General features: G+C 35.0%; 2 protein-coding genes across 2 annotated transcripts; one reads left to right on the forward strand and one right to left on the reverse strand.

The window, feature by feature from the left end:
* Window positions 1-302: 302 nt before the first annotated feature.
* On the reverse strand, window positions 303-6,314 carry LOC137002928 (UAP56-interacting factor-like). Its single transcript, XM_067362886.1, has 9 exons — window positions 6,123-6,314; window positions 5,605-5,739; window positions 5,027-5,247; window positions 4,776-4,912; window positions 3,034-3,106; window positions 1,997-2,052; window positions 1,371-1,445; window positions 967-1,096; window positions 303-624 (listed from the first exon to the last, which is right to left on the reverse strand). Exons 1-9 carry the CDS (start codon window positions 6,193-6,195, stop codon window positions 523-525), a joined length of 1,002 nt encoding a protein of 333 aa, XP_067218987.1. The 5' UTR covers window positions 6,196-6,314; the 3' UTR covers window positions 303-522.
* A 354-nt stretch (window positions 6,315-6,668) lies between these two features.
* Window positions 6,669-11,562, forward strand: cpdp (CPD photolyase). The gene is made up of 9 exons (XM_067363554.1): window positions 6,669-7,135; window positions 7,335-7,480; window positions 7,724-7,906; window positions 7,997-8,155; window positions 9,532-9,730; window positions 10,208-10,357; window positions 10,464-10,585; window positions 10,718-10,877; window positions 11,130-11,562. Exons 1-9 carry the CDS (start codon window positions 6,736-6,738, stop codon window positions 11,306-11,308), a joined length of 1,698 nt encoding a protein of 565 aa, XP_067219655.1. The 5' UTR covers window positions 6,669-6,735; the 3' UTR covers window positions 11,309-11,562.
* Window positions 11,563-13,467: the final 1,905 nt, after the last annotated feature.

Genomic DNA, 13,467 nt, shown 5'->3' on the forward strand with positions numbered 1-13,467 from the left:
ATTTAACAGTGTTAGACATTTGTTGCACAATTGCATTTTTTTAATTGAAATATTATAAAACATCTTAAAACATTCTTTTTTGCTCTACAAAAAGAATGTGTTCTGCTTCATACAACCGCTTTATGAAAAACAAAGTTTATCCAGAATCGTTTAAATTCTTTGAGCTGCAACAGCATTACGTATACATAAAAAAAAAACAGGATGGCATCAAATATCAAGGGCAGTTCAGGAGACGACAACGTAACTGAAATTCAAGGACAATTATACTTGTTTTGCGAGGACAGAACAGCAGATTTTTAGAAAATAAAATGTAAAAAAAAAAAAAAAAAAACCTTTTCCACTTTTCTAAAATAACAGCGTATCCACTTTCTGATGAAGTCTCTTCCATCAAGGATATTTAATGCAAGTCATGAACAGCGTTAGTTCAGCTCCAGTCCTTGTTTGCCTGTTCTGTCCTGAAGAACTATTGTTCAGTGTGTGATCAGGAATAGAGACACGTGACCAGTGTCTCAGAGTTCAGCTCTAGGCCACAGTGACGAATCGGCCCCCTTTACTGCTCTGCTGCGCTGCCGCCACGCGCTGGTCCTTCAGAATGCGAAACCGCTCGTTGAGGGTCATTCCAGTCTGATAAAGAAAAGCAGAAAAATCAAGGTGACCATCAGGTTTACCAGAATTGATCTTGATATTACAAGATGTAAATGTGTTTCCAGGAGCTGTTTGGGAACAGACTGCTTTTTCTCCAAACAGGAAAGCAAAACACAGATTAAAGTTCAGTACTTATTGGAATATTTTAAGCGGGATTTCTTAAGTGCGTGTAAATGATTTTAACTAGATAACTGAATCAGGCATTTTTGGTTTCAGTAAAAAATTAATTTTATTAACTGAATTATGCAATGAATTATGGTCATCTAATACATACACATTTCAATGACTCTCAACTATCAATGTAATTGTGATGTGTCCTACCTGCTTTCCAACACTGTTGATATCAAACTGCAGGGCGACACCTTTAGGAGGTTTCCTCTCTGGCTCTTCTTTAGGTGGAGGTGAAGAGCGTGTTGGAGTCACGGGATGCAGCGACCAGGACTGAGCAGGCCTGCAATGGGGAGAAAGGAAGATCATCTTTAGTTATGCGCTTCAAGACTCTTCAAAGCATTCACAACATCCCAGAAAGGTTAAACCTGTCAAACTAAAATAAGACGAAACAAATGGATGTGGTTAAAAAAAAAAAAAATATACAGCTTATCTGGACATCTTTATGAATATCATTTCAAAAACAAAAACACCAACTACAAATCAAAATGTCTGAATGACAAGAATTTTATGCGTTATGAAATTATGCATTTGGGTGTAATAAAATGTAATCATACTCAGGCTGTGTTCTAGCTGTGGGGTTGTCTATTGACACAGTGAGGATGCCACTGTTGTTTGTAGGAGTGCGCCACCTGGTGGAAAAAGGGGGAGAAATCAGTAAGGGTTTTTTGAAAGAAGTAACGTATGCTCAGCTGCATTTATTTGATAAGCAACAATACAGCAAAAACAGTAATATTGTGAAATATTACAATTTAAAACAGTTTTCTATTTTAATAATGTAATTTATTCCTGCATCATTACTCCAGTGTTCAGTGTCACAATCCTTCAGAAATTATTCTAATATGCTGATTTGATGATGAAGAAACATTATTATGATCAAAGTTGAAAACGGTTGTGTTGCTTAATATTTTTGTGGTTTCTTTAATTGAACAGGAAGTTACAAAGGACAAGCATATATTTGAAATATAAATATTTTTAACATTATAAACGTCTTTACTGGCAATTTAATGCATCCAGTATTCATTTCTTTTAAAAAATGGGTATGATTTATAAATATAAATGTATATCTCAATGACCCATTTGAATAATATTAACAACTTGAAGCAGAAAAATCACTGAAAAAAATGACCGTATAGAAAGAAAGAAAGAAAAAAAAAATACTTAAAGAATGGGGTTTACTTACGAGTGAGTTCTCTGTGTGGCTTGAGCAGACTGTGTCTTCTGAACTTGTGCATGAACCTATTTATAAAAAAAAAAAAAAAAAAAAGGAAAAAAAAAAAGAAATTGTATGAGATCGGGTCAAAACAGTACAATCACATTTTATTGGTCTTTAAGTTATAATTCATAATTAAAATTAGTATTTTGACTACATATTATATATTGAACATCCAGTCAGTTGTCACTATTTAAAGGGTTAGTTCACCCAAAAATTTAATTTCTGTCACCCATAAGACCTTGGTTCATCTTCGAAACACAAATCAAGATATGTTTGATGAGATCCGAAGGTTTCTGAACCACACGTAGGCAACAACGTCATTGAACCTTTCAAGAAAGGTCCAGAAATGTAGTAAAGACATGGTTAAAATAGTCAACGTGACTACAGTGGTTCAACCTTAATGTTATGAAGCGACGAGAATACCTTTTGCGTGCAAAAAAAAAAGAAAGAAAAACGGGTCTTACGGGTTTGGGATGACATGAGGGTGAGTAATTAATGGGAGAATTTTCATTTTTGGGTGAACTAACCCTTTAAGTAAAAAACAAACAAAAAATCCCTACAGCTTACAATACAAACTTCAGGGCTGGAAGGACCAGTTTCTAATTTAAACATGTTATAAAGAAATGTAAGTGTGACTCAGTCACAAGAGCCAATGTGTAATAAAATACTTAAGCTGCATATGCAAAGAAAATGTGTTCAAAGCCTTCATGTAAAACATGTCATTTTGTGAACACAAATTTGTATATATACATAAATACAAAGCAATCATATTATTAAACACTTAAACATGTTAAGCATGTATGCTCTGTTACTCATTGAACAAACAAAAGGCTCTTCAAAACTTGAAGAGGATGTCACATCAGAACCAAATTCAGCATATTGCCAGAAGGATTTTTTCAATGCATGCATTAGTGACAACAAGTGATAAAGTTAACAGCTTCTATGCTGCTCATCTGCCAATATCACTGTGTGACATCTGGGCCACAAGATAATTAGCTTCTTACTTTAAGTCCTCTTCTGAAGAGGAAAGTGGCCTGTCGTGCTTCTCTCTGTGTTTGTTGCGCAGATGGAACATTCCTGTAAAGAGCAGATGATCAACAGAAGACAAACATTTTCACATCACTGAGACAACTTGGAGAGAGAGAGAGAGGAAAAAAAGCCACACTCTAAACAGTTTCCACTGATATTAAGTCCCTCCCAAATTTTTTCTCATTGATTAGCCTGCTTTAGGATTACATTACATCACTCGACTCGCATTGTGGGTTGTGTTCACATGACATTCTTCATTTCACTTAGTGTTGTCAAAAGTACCGACTTTGGTGCCGAGTTGTTACTGAAGTTCTAAAAATGTGATGATACCAGCATTTCCCTCCTAGCATTCCAAGTGCTGTTGAGCAGATTCTTAAACACCTATGATTGGCCATTGTGTTCACGAGCTCAACATATGTGTGTGTGATTGGCTACAATGATCAATGCTTCAAAAACATGTTGTAAACGGATATCTTTGATGCTCTTCACTGAACGCTTAGATACACACTGGAGCTTTTAAAAGCAGGCATCTTTCAGTTGATCCGTCTGTCAGTGGATATATTAGGGATCTGCTGATAGATGCCGGCTTTTAAACGCTCCCGTGTGTATCTGTGTAAGCGCTCGGTGAAGAGTGTCAAATTTTGTTTATTTATTGAATGTCTATTTACCGACCACATTGCGTGAAAACCGGCCAATCAGGTGTTTAAGAATCCACTCAAGAGCGCTCAAAACGCTAGAGGGAAATGCTGGCATCGTCACATTTTTTAAATTTCTGTATCAACTTGGTGCTGAAGTCGGTACTTTTAACAACACTAGTTTCTGAATTACAAATTTAATAATGACATTTCACCTGTATTTTTTTTGTTTCATGCATGTTTCAGAAACTATAATTTATAAAAGGTACACCATGTAACTTTTGGCCCTCTAATGGTTAAATAACAAAACCGCACAAATTTTGGGGGAGAACATTGTTTTTGTTGTGCTTTGACTGTGCGGATGAATAAGACCCTTCACTATAGATAATGCTTTACAATGAACTCTGTTAGAGAACTAAATATATCAATTTATCTGTGCACTAAAATACCTTACTCACCTGTTAATAAAAATGCCATCTCTGCATCACTTTTACATTTCAAATCCCTCAGTTCTTCTGATCTTCAAAAAGCAAAGTCAATGTTGGTTCTTGTTTTATTACAAGCTCTGTCGCATTCTCTTTTTGCCAGCAGGACTCAACTCTGTTCTGTGTTTTTTTTTTTTTAAACGAGTGATTCCTTGGAGGTTTGAGATTTATCTGCTCTATGTAAACCTTTTTCACTCGTGACAACTAACCTATGCCACTCCCACACCAAACTAGCCAGAGCAACTTTGCACTATTTACGGATATGATGAGACACGCACAGGCGAGTGACGCATGTACGCAATTTCCCACAAAAACCATCCTGACTGGTCTAAAATATAAACACTTATAACTGGCTTACCATAGTGAATCAGGGTAAAACAAAAAAACATTTTGGAAGAAGGATTGATGCATGTACTCATTATTTAAATCATTAATTAAAAAAATTTAAAAAAGGTTATATAGTGTAACTTTAAGCATGATGTTTTTATGAGCTACATATTGGCTTCTGTTGCACATGTGTTTCCATAAGGCACTGCACAGAGCAACCACACAGCATCCAACTTTATCTCAGATATTAAAACAAAAAAGTCATCTCACCATTTTCTGCGAAGCCGAAAGGGTCTGTGAGAAACTGAGCCCTGAGGTTTGTGGGAGTCCATCTGTCTGTTTGGTCTCCTCTGAAGCTGCATCTGTCGCCGCTGGGTGTTGCGCCGTTGGACAAATGGCTGAGATCTCTGAGACAAGGGATTCATTCACACATGTATGACAACAAAATCTTTAAGCCCAAAGTTTGACCATGCCCAAACTAAACCCTAATCGCCCTTCAACAACAAGATCAGTTTCCACACCTGGTTCAAAGCCGCACTGTTGGGCATCTGCCGGTTCAGCATTGGCCGGTTCTGAACAGGTCTGTTCTGGGCAGGTCGGTTGAGTGGACTTATCCCTTTAAGCAGAGTGGCATTTTTTTTCGCTGCTAAACCAGTGATGACCCCCTGCCCACGACGCCTAGCCACCGTCGGAGGAAGCGTGCGGTTTTGGCCGAAGCGTTTGTTCACAATACCTCCTACAACTGGCCAAAACAAAAGTTGCAGACGCTCATCAGATTTGGCAGAACTGATTTCCATACTATAAACCACTGAAGTAACTGTGAATATGTTGTTATATTGTGACTCTTGGTCAAATTTGTAATCCTAAAACATGCTTTCAAACAACAACTTTTTAAAAAGATGGAAATATTATGGAATCTTGTTCCCTCAATGTAAAAGTTTTAAATAAAAGGTAGTCTTTTATCTCCCATTTCTGGCTTCTTTTCTAGCAATTGAGAGAATTTTTTTATTATGTGGCGGAAAACAAGCTTCCATAGAATTATAAACTTAGATGGGCTCTGAAGTAAATCAATAAAAAGAAGAAAATGTCACATTCTGACCTCTTTTAGATGACACTCCAGGTCTTCCAGAGCCAGTTTTCTTCCCCTGGGTGAAGCGACCTTTAACAGGGAGTCTGTACTTTGCCTTCTGGGCCTGGAATTGTTTCTGCTTCTTATTCAGCCGGATTATATCATCTGTGGAATGAGGAGGCAGTAAATTTGAACAAACTATATAAATCACATCATACAAAGTGTTGGTTTGTTCAGTTAAACACTAAAAATAACAATACGCACATCAAACAAAAACACAATTATGATACATGAAGGTGAATTCAATAAAACATGCTTAAATATGTATTGAAAAAACAGTAATTAACAATCTAGTTAAAAATGATGCTCAGGAAATGTAGTTAATCGCAATCAAGCTATCACTCTAAACGTCGTTACAATACAACACAACATTAATAAAGGTGGTACTTCAATTACATTCCGATACCAAGGGATTGCTGAAATAAAATGTAAAATATCAGAATGCTAACCAGCTAAACACATCCGGCTAGTTTTATCTGTGGCATTACCTAAAGACATGTCAACCTTATCGAGACCATCTGTACTTCCACCACCAAACGATTGAAAACTAGATTTGCTCATTATGTAGATCGCTCTATATTAGATATGAAGAAGCAAACACACTGCCTTCACGTTAGATCCAAAACCACAGGTGAACAAGCTGAGCCTAGCAAACTAGCCAGCTTTCATTGCGCACTCAAAGCTTCTGCGCCTGCGCCGAACTACGGGGCTCTTGGGAAATGGAGTTAGGATTCAATTTCTTCATGTGGAGTTTGTACAAAATAAAATGGAGCAATACTTATATATATATATATATATATATATATATATATATATATATATATATATATATATATATATATATATATATATATATAATTACGACAAGACGTGAACGCACCAAAATATATACATATTTATTTATATTTTCGTAACGCAAATGTTACCAAACAGAAAATGAATGTAAGCCCCGCCCCTTACAGTCATTGGCCAATGAGCGTTGAGTGTTACAAAACTAGCTACACGTGAGAGTAGTAGTCTACAGAATTTGCCTTTTGTTTCAGTTGTTCGGGGAGCAAATCTTTTTGTTAGGTTCTATTTTCCTAATGCATCGTCCAACTTATGCAAATTGCCTTGCTGTTTTTATCTGACGTCTATCTGTGTATGTCTAGTTTGTTTTCGACGTGCTTGTACATCAGACACAGCAGAAGAGCGCTGCTCCTCCGTGCCCTCAGCGATCCTAACACAACTCTACTACATTACAACGGCATGTCTGTAAACAAACGCAGCCTGAAGCGCCAGAAAGAGTCACCGAGCAGCGCCGGGGGGAAACAGCCGAAGCTGACAGCTGAGAGAGGGAGAGAGTCCGGCTGGCTGCTGAAGGAAGTGACTGAGCTCCGCAAAGACGCGCAGGGATGCGAGTTCAACAAAAAGCGCCTCCGTTACTTATCAAGCACCCAGAAAATCAAACAGGGATCCGATGGGGTCCTCTACTGGATGTCTCGCGACCAAAGAGTCCAAGGTAAAATATGCAAAGAAAGAGAATGTAGCTCAATCAAATGAAATACAATTCAGTTACACTACTGTTCAAAAGTTAGCGGTCTGATGTTTTTATTTGACCGAAAATACAGTAAAAACAGTAATGTGGTAAAATATTACTACAATTTTAAATAACTAGTATAGTCGTAGTAGTATGCACACTTATGCTGTTTGTGTTGCAGATAACTGGGCACTGATCTATGCTCAGCAGCTGGCCTTGGCTGAGAAACTTCCTCTGCATATCTGCTTCTGCTTGGTGCCTCGATATTTGGATGCAGCTTACAGACAGTACTCCTTCATGCTAAAAGGACTGCAAGAAGTGGCAAAGGTACAAATATATTATATCATGACTTAAGTTAAAGACATCATTTGCATATGTCTGGGTTTGACATGTATGCTCTATATAAACAAACCTTCTTTTGCTAATTATTGGTTAGATTTAGCTACTGAATTAGACCACGCCCTTTTCCAAAATCAGTGTTTCTGATTGGCTGGGGCTGCACACCTTTGTAGTAGGGAGATGTAATGTGTGGTATGTTAATAAAATGTAATAAAATGTCTCTTGTTACAGGAATGCAAAAGCCTGGATATTCAGTTCCATCTGCTGTCAGGAGAACCTGAGCAAAATCTGCCAACCTTTGTTAAAAACTGGAATTTTGGAGCAGTTGTCACTGACTTTAACCCTCTCAGAATCCCCCTCCAGTGGACTGAAACTGCTAAGAAGCACCTTCCGTCTGACATCCCTTTCGTTCAGGTGTGCCAGTTATCACTACTATAATGCTCATTTCTGCCAGTACATACTGATTTTAAACAACGTTACTTTTTCATGCTACTTTAAATCAAGGTTGATGCACATAATGTGGTGCCGTGCTGGGAAGCATCTGAGAAGCTGGAATATGGAGCCAGGACAATACGGGGCAAAATCACTAAACTTCTCCCAGAATTCCTCACAGAGATTCCGCTTGTAGACACTCATCCACACTCCTCTTCTCAAACAGCAAAGGTTCGATTCCATACTAGCTGTACCAGAGATATGATTTTAACATATTTATATTAATTTCTTTATTTTTTTATATGAAGTATGACTCATGTAAATTGTGTAAATCTGAGGAAAAAATTGCTACATTTTCAAATGCATATATACATGTATTTAATAAATGTAAAATAAATGTAGTAGTAGTAGTAGTAGTAGTAGTAATAACAATAATAATAATAATAAAAACAACAATAATAATAATTATTATTATTATTATTATTATTTAATAACTTTTTTCACCAAAACATAGTATTATTAGAATGACAATGTCTTTATTGATTTCATTTTTATAATTTAAATAATAATAATAATAATACATATTGTTAAATTAGTGTTTTTTCTTCTTCTTATTGATTATTGCATTAATAATAATAATAATTAATTTTTATTTATAATATATAATTAGTAATATAATATATAATTAGTAATTCTAATATATAATAAAAATATATAATTAAGTATTTTCGGAATGGTAATATATTTATTTATGTTGGTAATATAAATAGTGGTAATATTACATTTTGTAATTCTAATGTTGAAATGTTGTGTTTATTATGTTATTGATTTATTTATTTTTTTTTATTTTTTTTTTCAATATATATTTTGTTATTTTTGTCTTTTTCTTTTAATAACTCAAGTTCAAAATAGGGATGTGCAAAGATTAATCGCGATTAATTGTTTGCAAAATAAAAGTCTGTTTACGTAATATATGTGCGTGTTCTGTGTATAATTATGTGTATATATAAATACACACACATACATGTGTATATATTTAAGAAATATATGCATGTTTAAATATAAATATATATAAATCTAACATTTTTCTTAAATATATACATGTATGTGTCTGTATTTATTTATACATAGAACACACACACATATATTACGTAAACACGGACTTTTATTTTGCAAACAATTAATCGTGATTAATCTTTGCACATCCCTAGTTCGAAATAGACTACTACTACTACTACTACTACCACATATATACACACTCACACAAACAAATGATTGATTATGATTAATCAATTTGACCGCACTGTATTTTTTTTTTTTATATATATATATATATATATATATATATATATATATATATATATATATATATATATATATATGTGTATATGTTGTTATTGTTTTTGTTGTTGTATAGTCAAACTGAATGGGGAAAATCAGGTTTTCCTTCTTTTTTGTCCATAGCTGATCGCATCCCTGTTGTAGTCTATGAAGCACATTTGGTGTTTTGTTTATTGTTGCCATTCAAATGCATGATGACGGTAAATCCTTGTTCTACTTATAAAGGTGTTTTCCCTTTTCTGTTTTGAAATCCCTCTGTCTTTCAGCCAGTGAATTGGGAGAAGTTGTTGTCGTCTCTTGAGGTGGACCGGAGTGTTGGCGAGGTGGAATGGGCTCAGCCTGGCACCTCTGCTGGCATGGCCATGTTGGAGTCCTTCATTGACCAACGACTGCGTTTCTTTGCCACCCACAGGAACAATCCCAACTGTGATGCTCTAAGCCATCTCTCCCCCTGGCTCCACACCGGTCAGTTGGCACTCTGTCTGTCTGTATGCTTTTCTTTTGTTTATGCAATTAAAGTTAATGGGTTCCAATTTCTTATAGATGCAGTTAAAGGTGCAGTGTGTAAATTTTAGCGGCATCTAGTGGTCTGGTTGCGAATTGCAATATATAGAAAAGCTACGGTGGCCAACACAGGACAAATATGTCATTGTGTAAGACAGCAGAGAGTAGCCAATCAAGCAAACGCGTTCTGTTGAGCAGTTTGTCCATTTAGGGCTGCTGTAGAAACATGTCGGTGCAAAATGGAGACTTAACATGTAAGGGGACCTGTGGTGTATGTAGATAGAAATGGCTCATTCTATGGTAATAAAAACATAATGGTTCATTATGTAAGGTCTTTATACACCACTGAAAACATAGTTATGTATATTATATTGTTTTTCTTTCAATAAATCCTCCTAAAATTTACACACGTTATGTGTGATATGTTTTCTCTTGAAGGTCAGTTGTCTGCTCAGCGCGTCGTGAGGCAGGTCAAACGAGAAAAGAACGCCAGCGAGTCTGTGGCGTCTTTTACTGAGGAACTGGTGGTGCGCAGGGAGCTCGCTGACAACTTCTGCTTCTACAACCACAACTATGATGATATTTCAGGTGAGTGCTGTGTCACTCGCTTCAATCACACAGATAACAAGATTGTAGCTAATTTGCCATCTTATTCTTGGCCTTTGTTGAAATATTTCTTTATCTCTCTGCACAGGTGCGTATGATTGGGCGAAGAAGACTTTGCAGGAGCATGCTAAGGACACCAGACAGTACCTTTACACAAAAGAGCAGTTGGAGAACGGCAAGACCCATGATCAGCTGTGGAATGCCGCACAGGTAACTCAACAACAGTTTTGCGTGGAACAACTTTAAAGTAGCTTTTTTTGTTGTTTTATAATCACTGTGATGGCAAAACCAGTGAATCTTGATCTTTAATTTGTTGAAATGAAGTTTGCTGGTCTGTTGTAGCGACAGCTGCTGTCTGAAGGGAAGATGCATGGGTTCCTGCGCATGTACTGGGCAAAGAAGATCCTGGAATGGACTGCATCTCCTGAAGAAGCCCTCTCTATTGCTATATATTTGAATGACCGTTTATCTTTAGACGGCTGCGATCCCAATGGATACGTGGGTGAGAGACAAAATGATGTTTTGATTGCTCTAAGCATTCCAAATATTTTCTTAGAAAAAATTAAGTCATTAATGTTAAGAATAGAAAAGTTTATTTTAAATTGTAGTAACATTTCACAATACTACTGGGTTTTTTTTACTGTATTTTTGATCAAATAAATGCAGACTTCTTTCAAAAACATTAACAAAGCCAAACTTTTTGAGTGAAAATGTCTTTATACTTGATTATGTTGTTCTTTAATATTCTTCACAGGATGCATGTGGTCCATCTGTGGCATCCATGACCAGGGCTGGGCGGAGAGACCCATATTTGGGAAAATTCGCTATATGAATTATGCTGGCTGCAAGCGCAAGTTTGATGTGGCACAGTTTGAGAGGAAGTACGCTGCTATGAAGGAGATCTCCAAAAAAGACACCAAAAAATCTTTGTAGTTTAATATGTCAAAATTCTGAAAACCTATTGACATGCTTAAAAGTTCAGTTTTCAATGATTGTACTTCTTTTTCTCCAGACATTTTTTTTTTTCTTTTTTATCAAGTTTATTAATAAGATGCTATGTTTATTATTTTGTTTGTTGGCATAAGTGCTATTTTTAAGTCTTGTGTTTACATGTAGTACTTCTGATATTCTTTTTTATTGATCATTGGACCTACATCTGTGGCCTAATGTGATGTTACAAAGTACTGATGCATCGTAGATTTCATAAATGCAATGTATAGACATTATGCTATTGTATTTCTGCCTTTTTATGTGTAATGGCGGAAGAATCATTCCACCAAAAAATAAAAACTTTGTTACAAATATCTCTCATATTGTGCTTCAATACAGTGCCTGGTCTTCAAGCTCATATTGAGCATCTCTAACAGTGGTTATCAACACTAGGGGGCCTCAGCAAACTTCTAAGAGGACCACAGGATGCCTTAAAAGGAATTGACAGCTGTTTTATTGGGCTCTGTGTCACATCAGAGTGTAGAAACATATAAAGATGGAAAGTAAACAGGTGAACGTGTCCAATAAATTGGAGTTTCAGAGATCTTATTACAGTTTTCCACTTTTGAGTAAGAGACATTACCTCATACAACAATTCACTATAGTAACATCTGCAAAATCAAAATGACAATCTATCGCTATAAATTAATCTATAAAGCTCATTTTTTCTTCATTAAAATACAAAAAAATCAAGATATACAGTAAACTGAATATTTCTTTTTATTAACAAAATACCAGAAAAGCAATTTTTCTAAATGTATATTAGCTATGTTTTAACTTTTAAAGATGTACCACAATCTGAATGTAAAATATAATATGCCTTGTGTTGTCTTACCTCATTCTCATGTATGTTAGTCTGAAATGAAGGTTTTTGAAATAAGACAATAGATATTTTAAATAGATAAGTCATTCTTGAAATATATCCATTTAATTATCCTATTGATGGAATGTCAGAAACAAAGATATCTTTCACAGCAGGGCAAAAAGAAATTCCAAGTAATAAATACGATCATCACTATAATAGATAAAGGAGTGACAATGACAGCTCATCTGACCTCTGTTCTTTTTAATGGAGCAGGCAGTTAAAATGCAAGTTCTGATATTTCCTTTATACATATTTTGTTTAACATGTTACAATAAGGTCTCATTTTAGTTAATGCATTAACTAACACAAACTAACAATGAGTATATTCTTACAGCATTTATGAACTTTTGTTCATGTTAGTTAATAAAAATGTTCATGTAAGTTCACAACATGAACTTATTAAATACAGCTTTTGATCTTAGTAATTAGTACATTTTGAGATTAACTTTAAGAAAGATTAGCTACTGTATTTTTCATTGTTAGTTCATGTTAACTAATGTAGCTAATTTTAACAAATTGTAAAGTGTTACCTATATTTCCTTGAAAGTGTTTTAGCCAAAAATTCAACATTAAGTTGAACTGAAATGAATCGAAACAAGAATTTACAGGGCTGAATAAATATTAAAAAGTATTTAAATATACATAGATTGTCAGGAATACAAGTGAATTTATATTTATTTATTAAAAAGGCAAATGATATTGAAAACAACTAAGAAAAAGCATGTAAAAACAGAAACACATACAACAATCTATCATATCAACTGATTCTTGCCCTCAACATTTGGCTATTTGGAATATTAGCTAACAATATTTAGCATGTTATGTAATTGTCAAAGTCCCCATATATAATCAATGAAATACAAGCACTTTTTACCTTGGATTTGAGAGCTGATGTATTGGGCTCTGTGCAGAAGCATATAGATAAAGAGTGAAAAGTAAACAGGTGGAGGTGACCATTAAGTTATCAGTATTCCACCCTTGACACATTACTTCATGCACATACAGCAATTCATTATATAAACATCTGCGAAATCAAAAATAACAATCTGTCACTATAAATAAATCTATAGCTAATTTTTAATAAATCATTCATTTATAGAATATATTTAGAATATTTCAAATTCACTGTATTTACTACATTCCTATACAGAACAGAAATAGTAGAACACAACTATAAGAAATATAAACATATATACTGAAAAATCTATATAACCTCATCACATGGCCACAATGATAC

Source organism: Chanodichthys erythropterus, chromosome 16 (genome assembly GCF_024489055.1).
Source record: "Chanodichthys erythropterus isolate Z2021 chromosome 16, ASM2448905v1, whole genome shotgun sequence".
NCBI lineage: Eukaryota > Metazoa > Chordata > Actinopteri > Cypriniformes > Xenocyprididae > Chanodichthys > Chanodichthys erythropterus.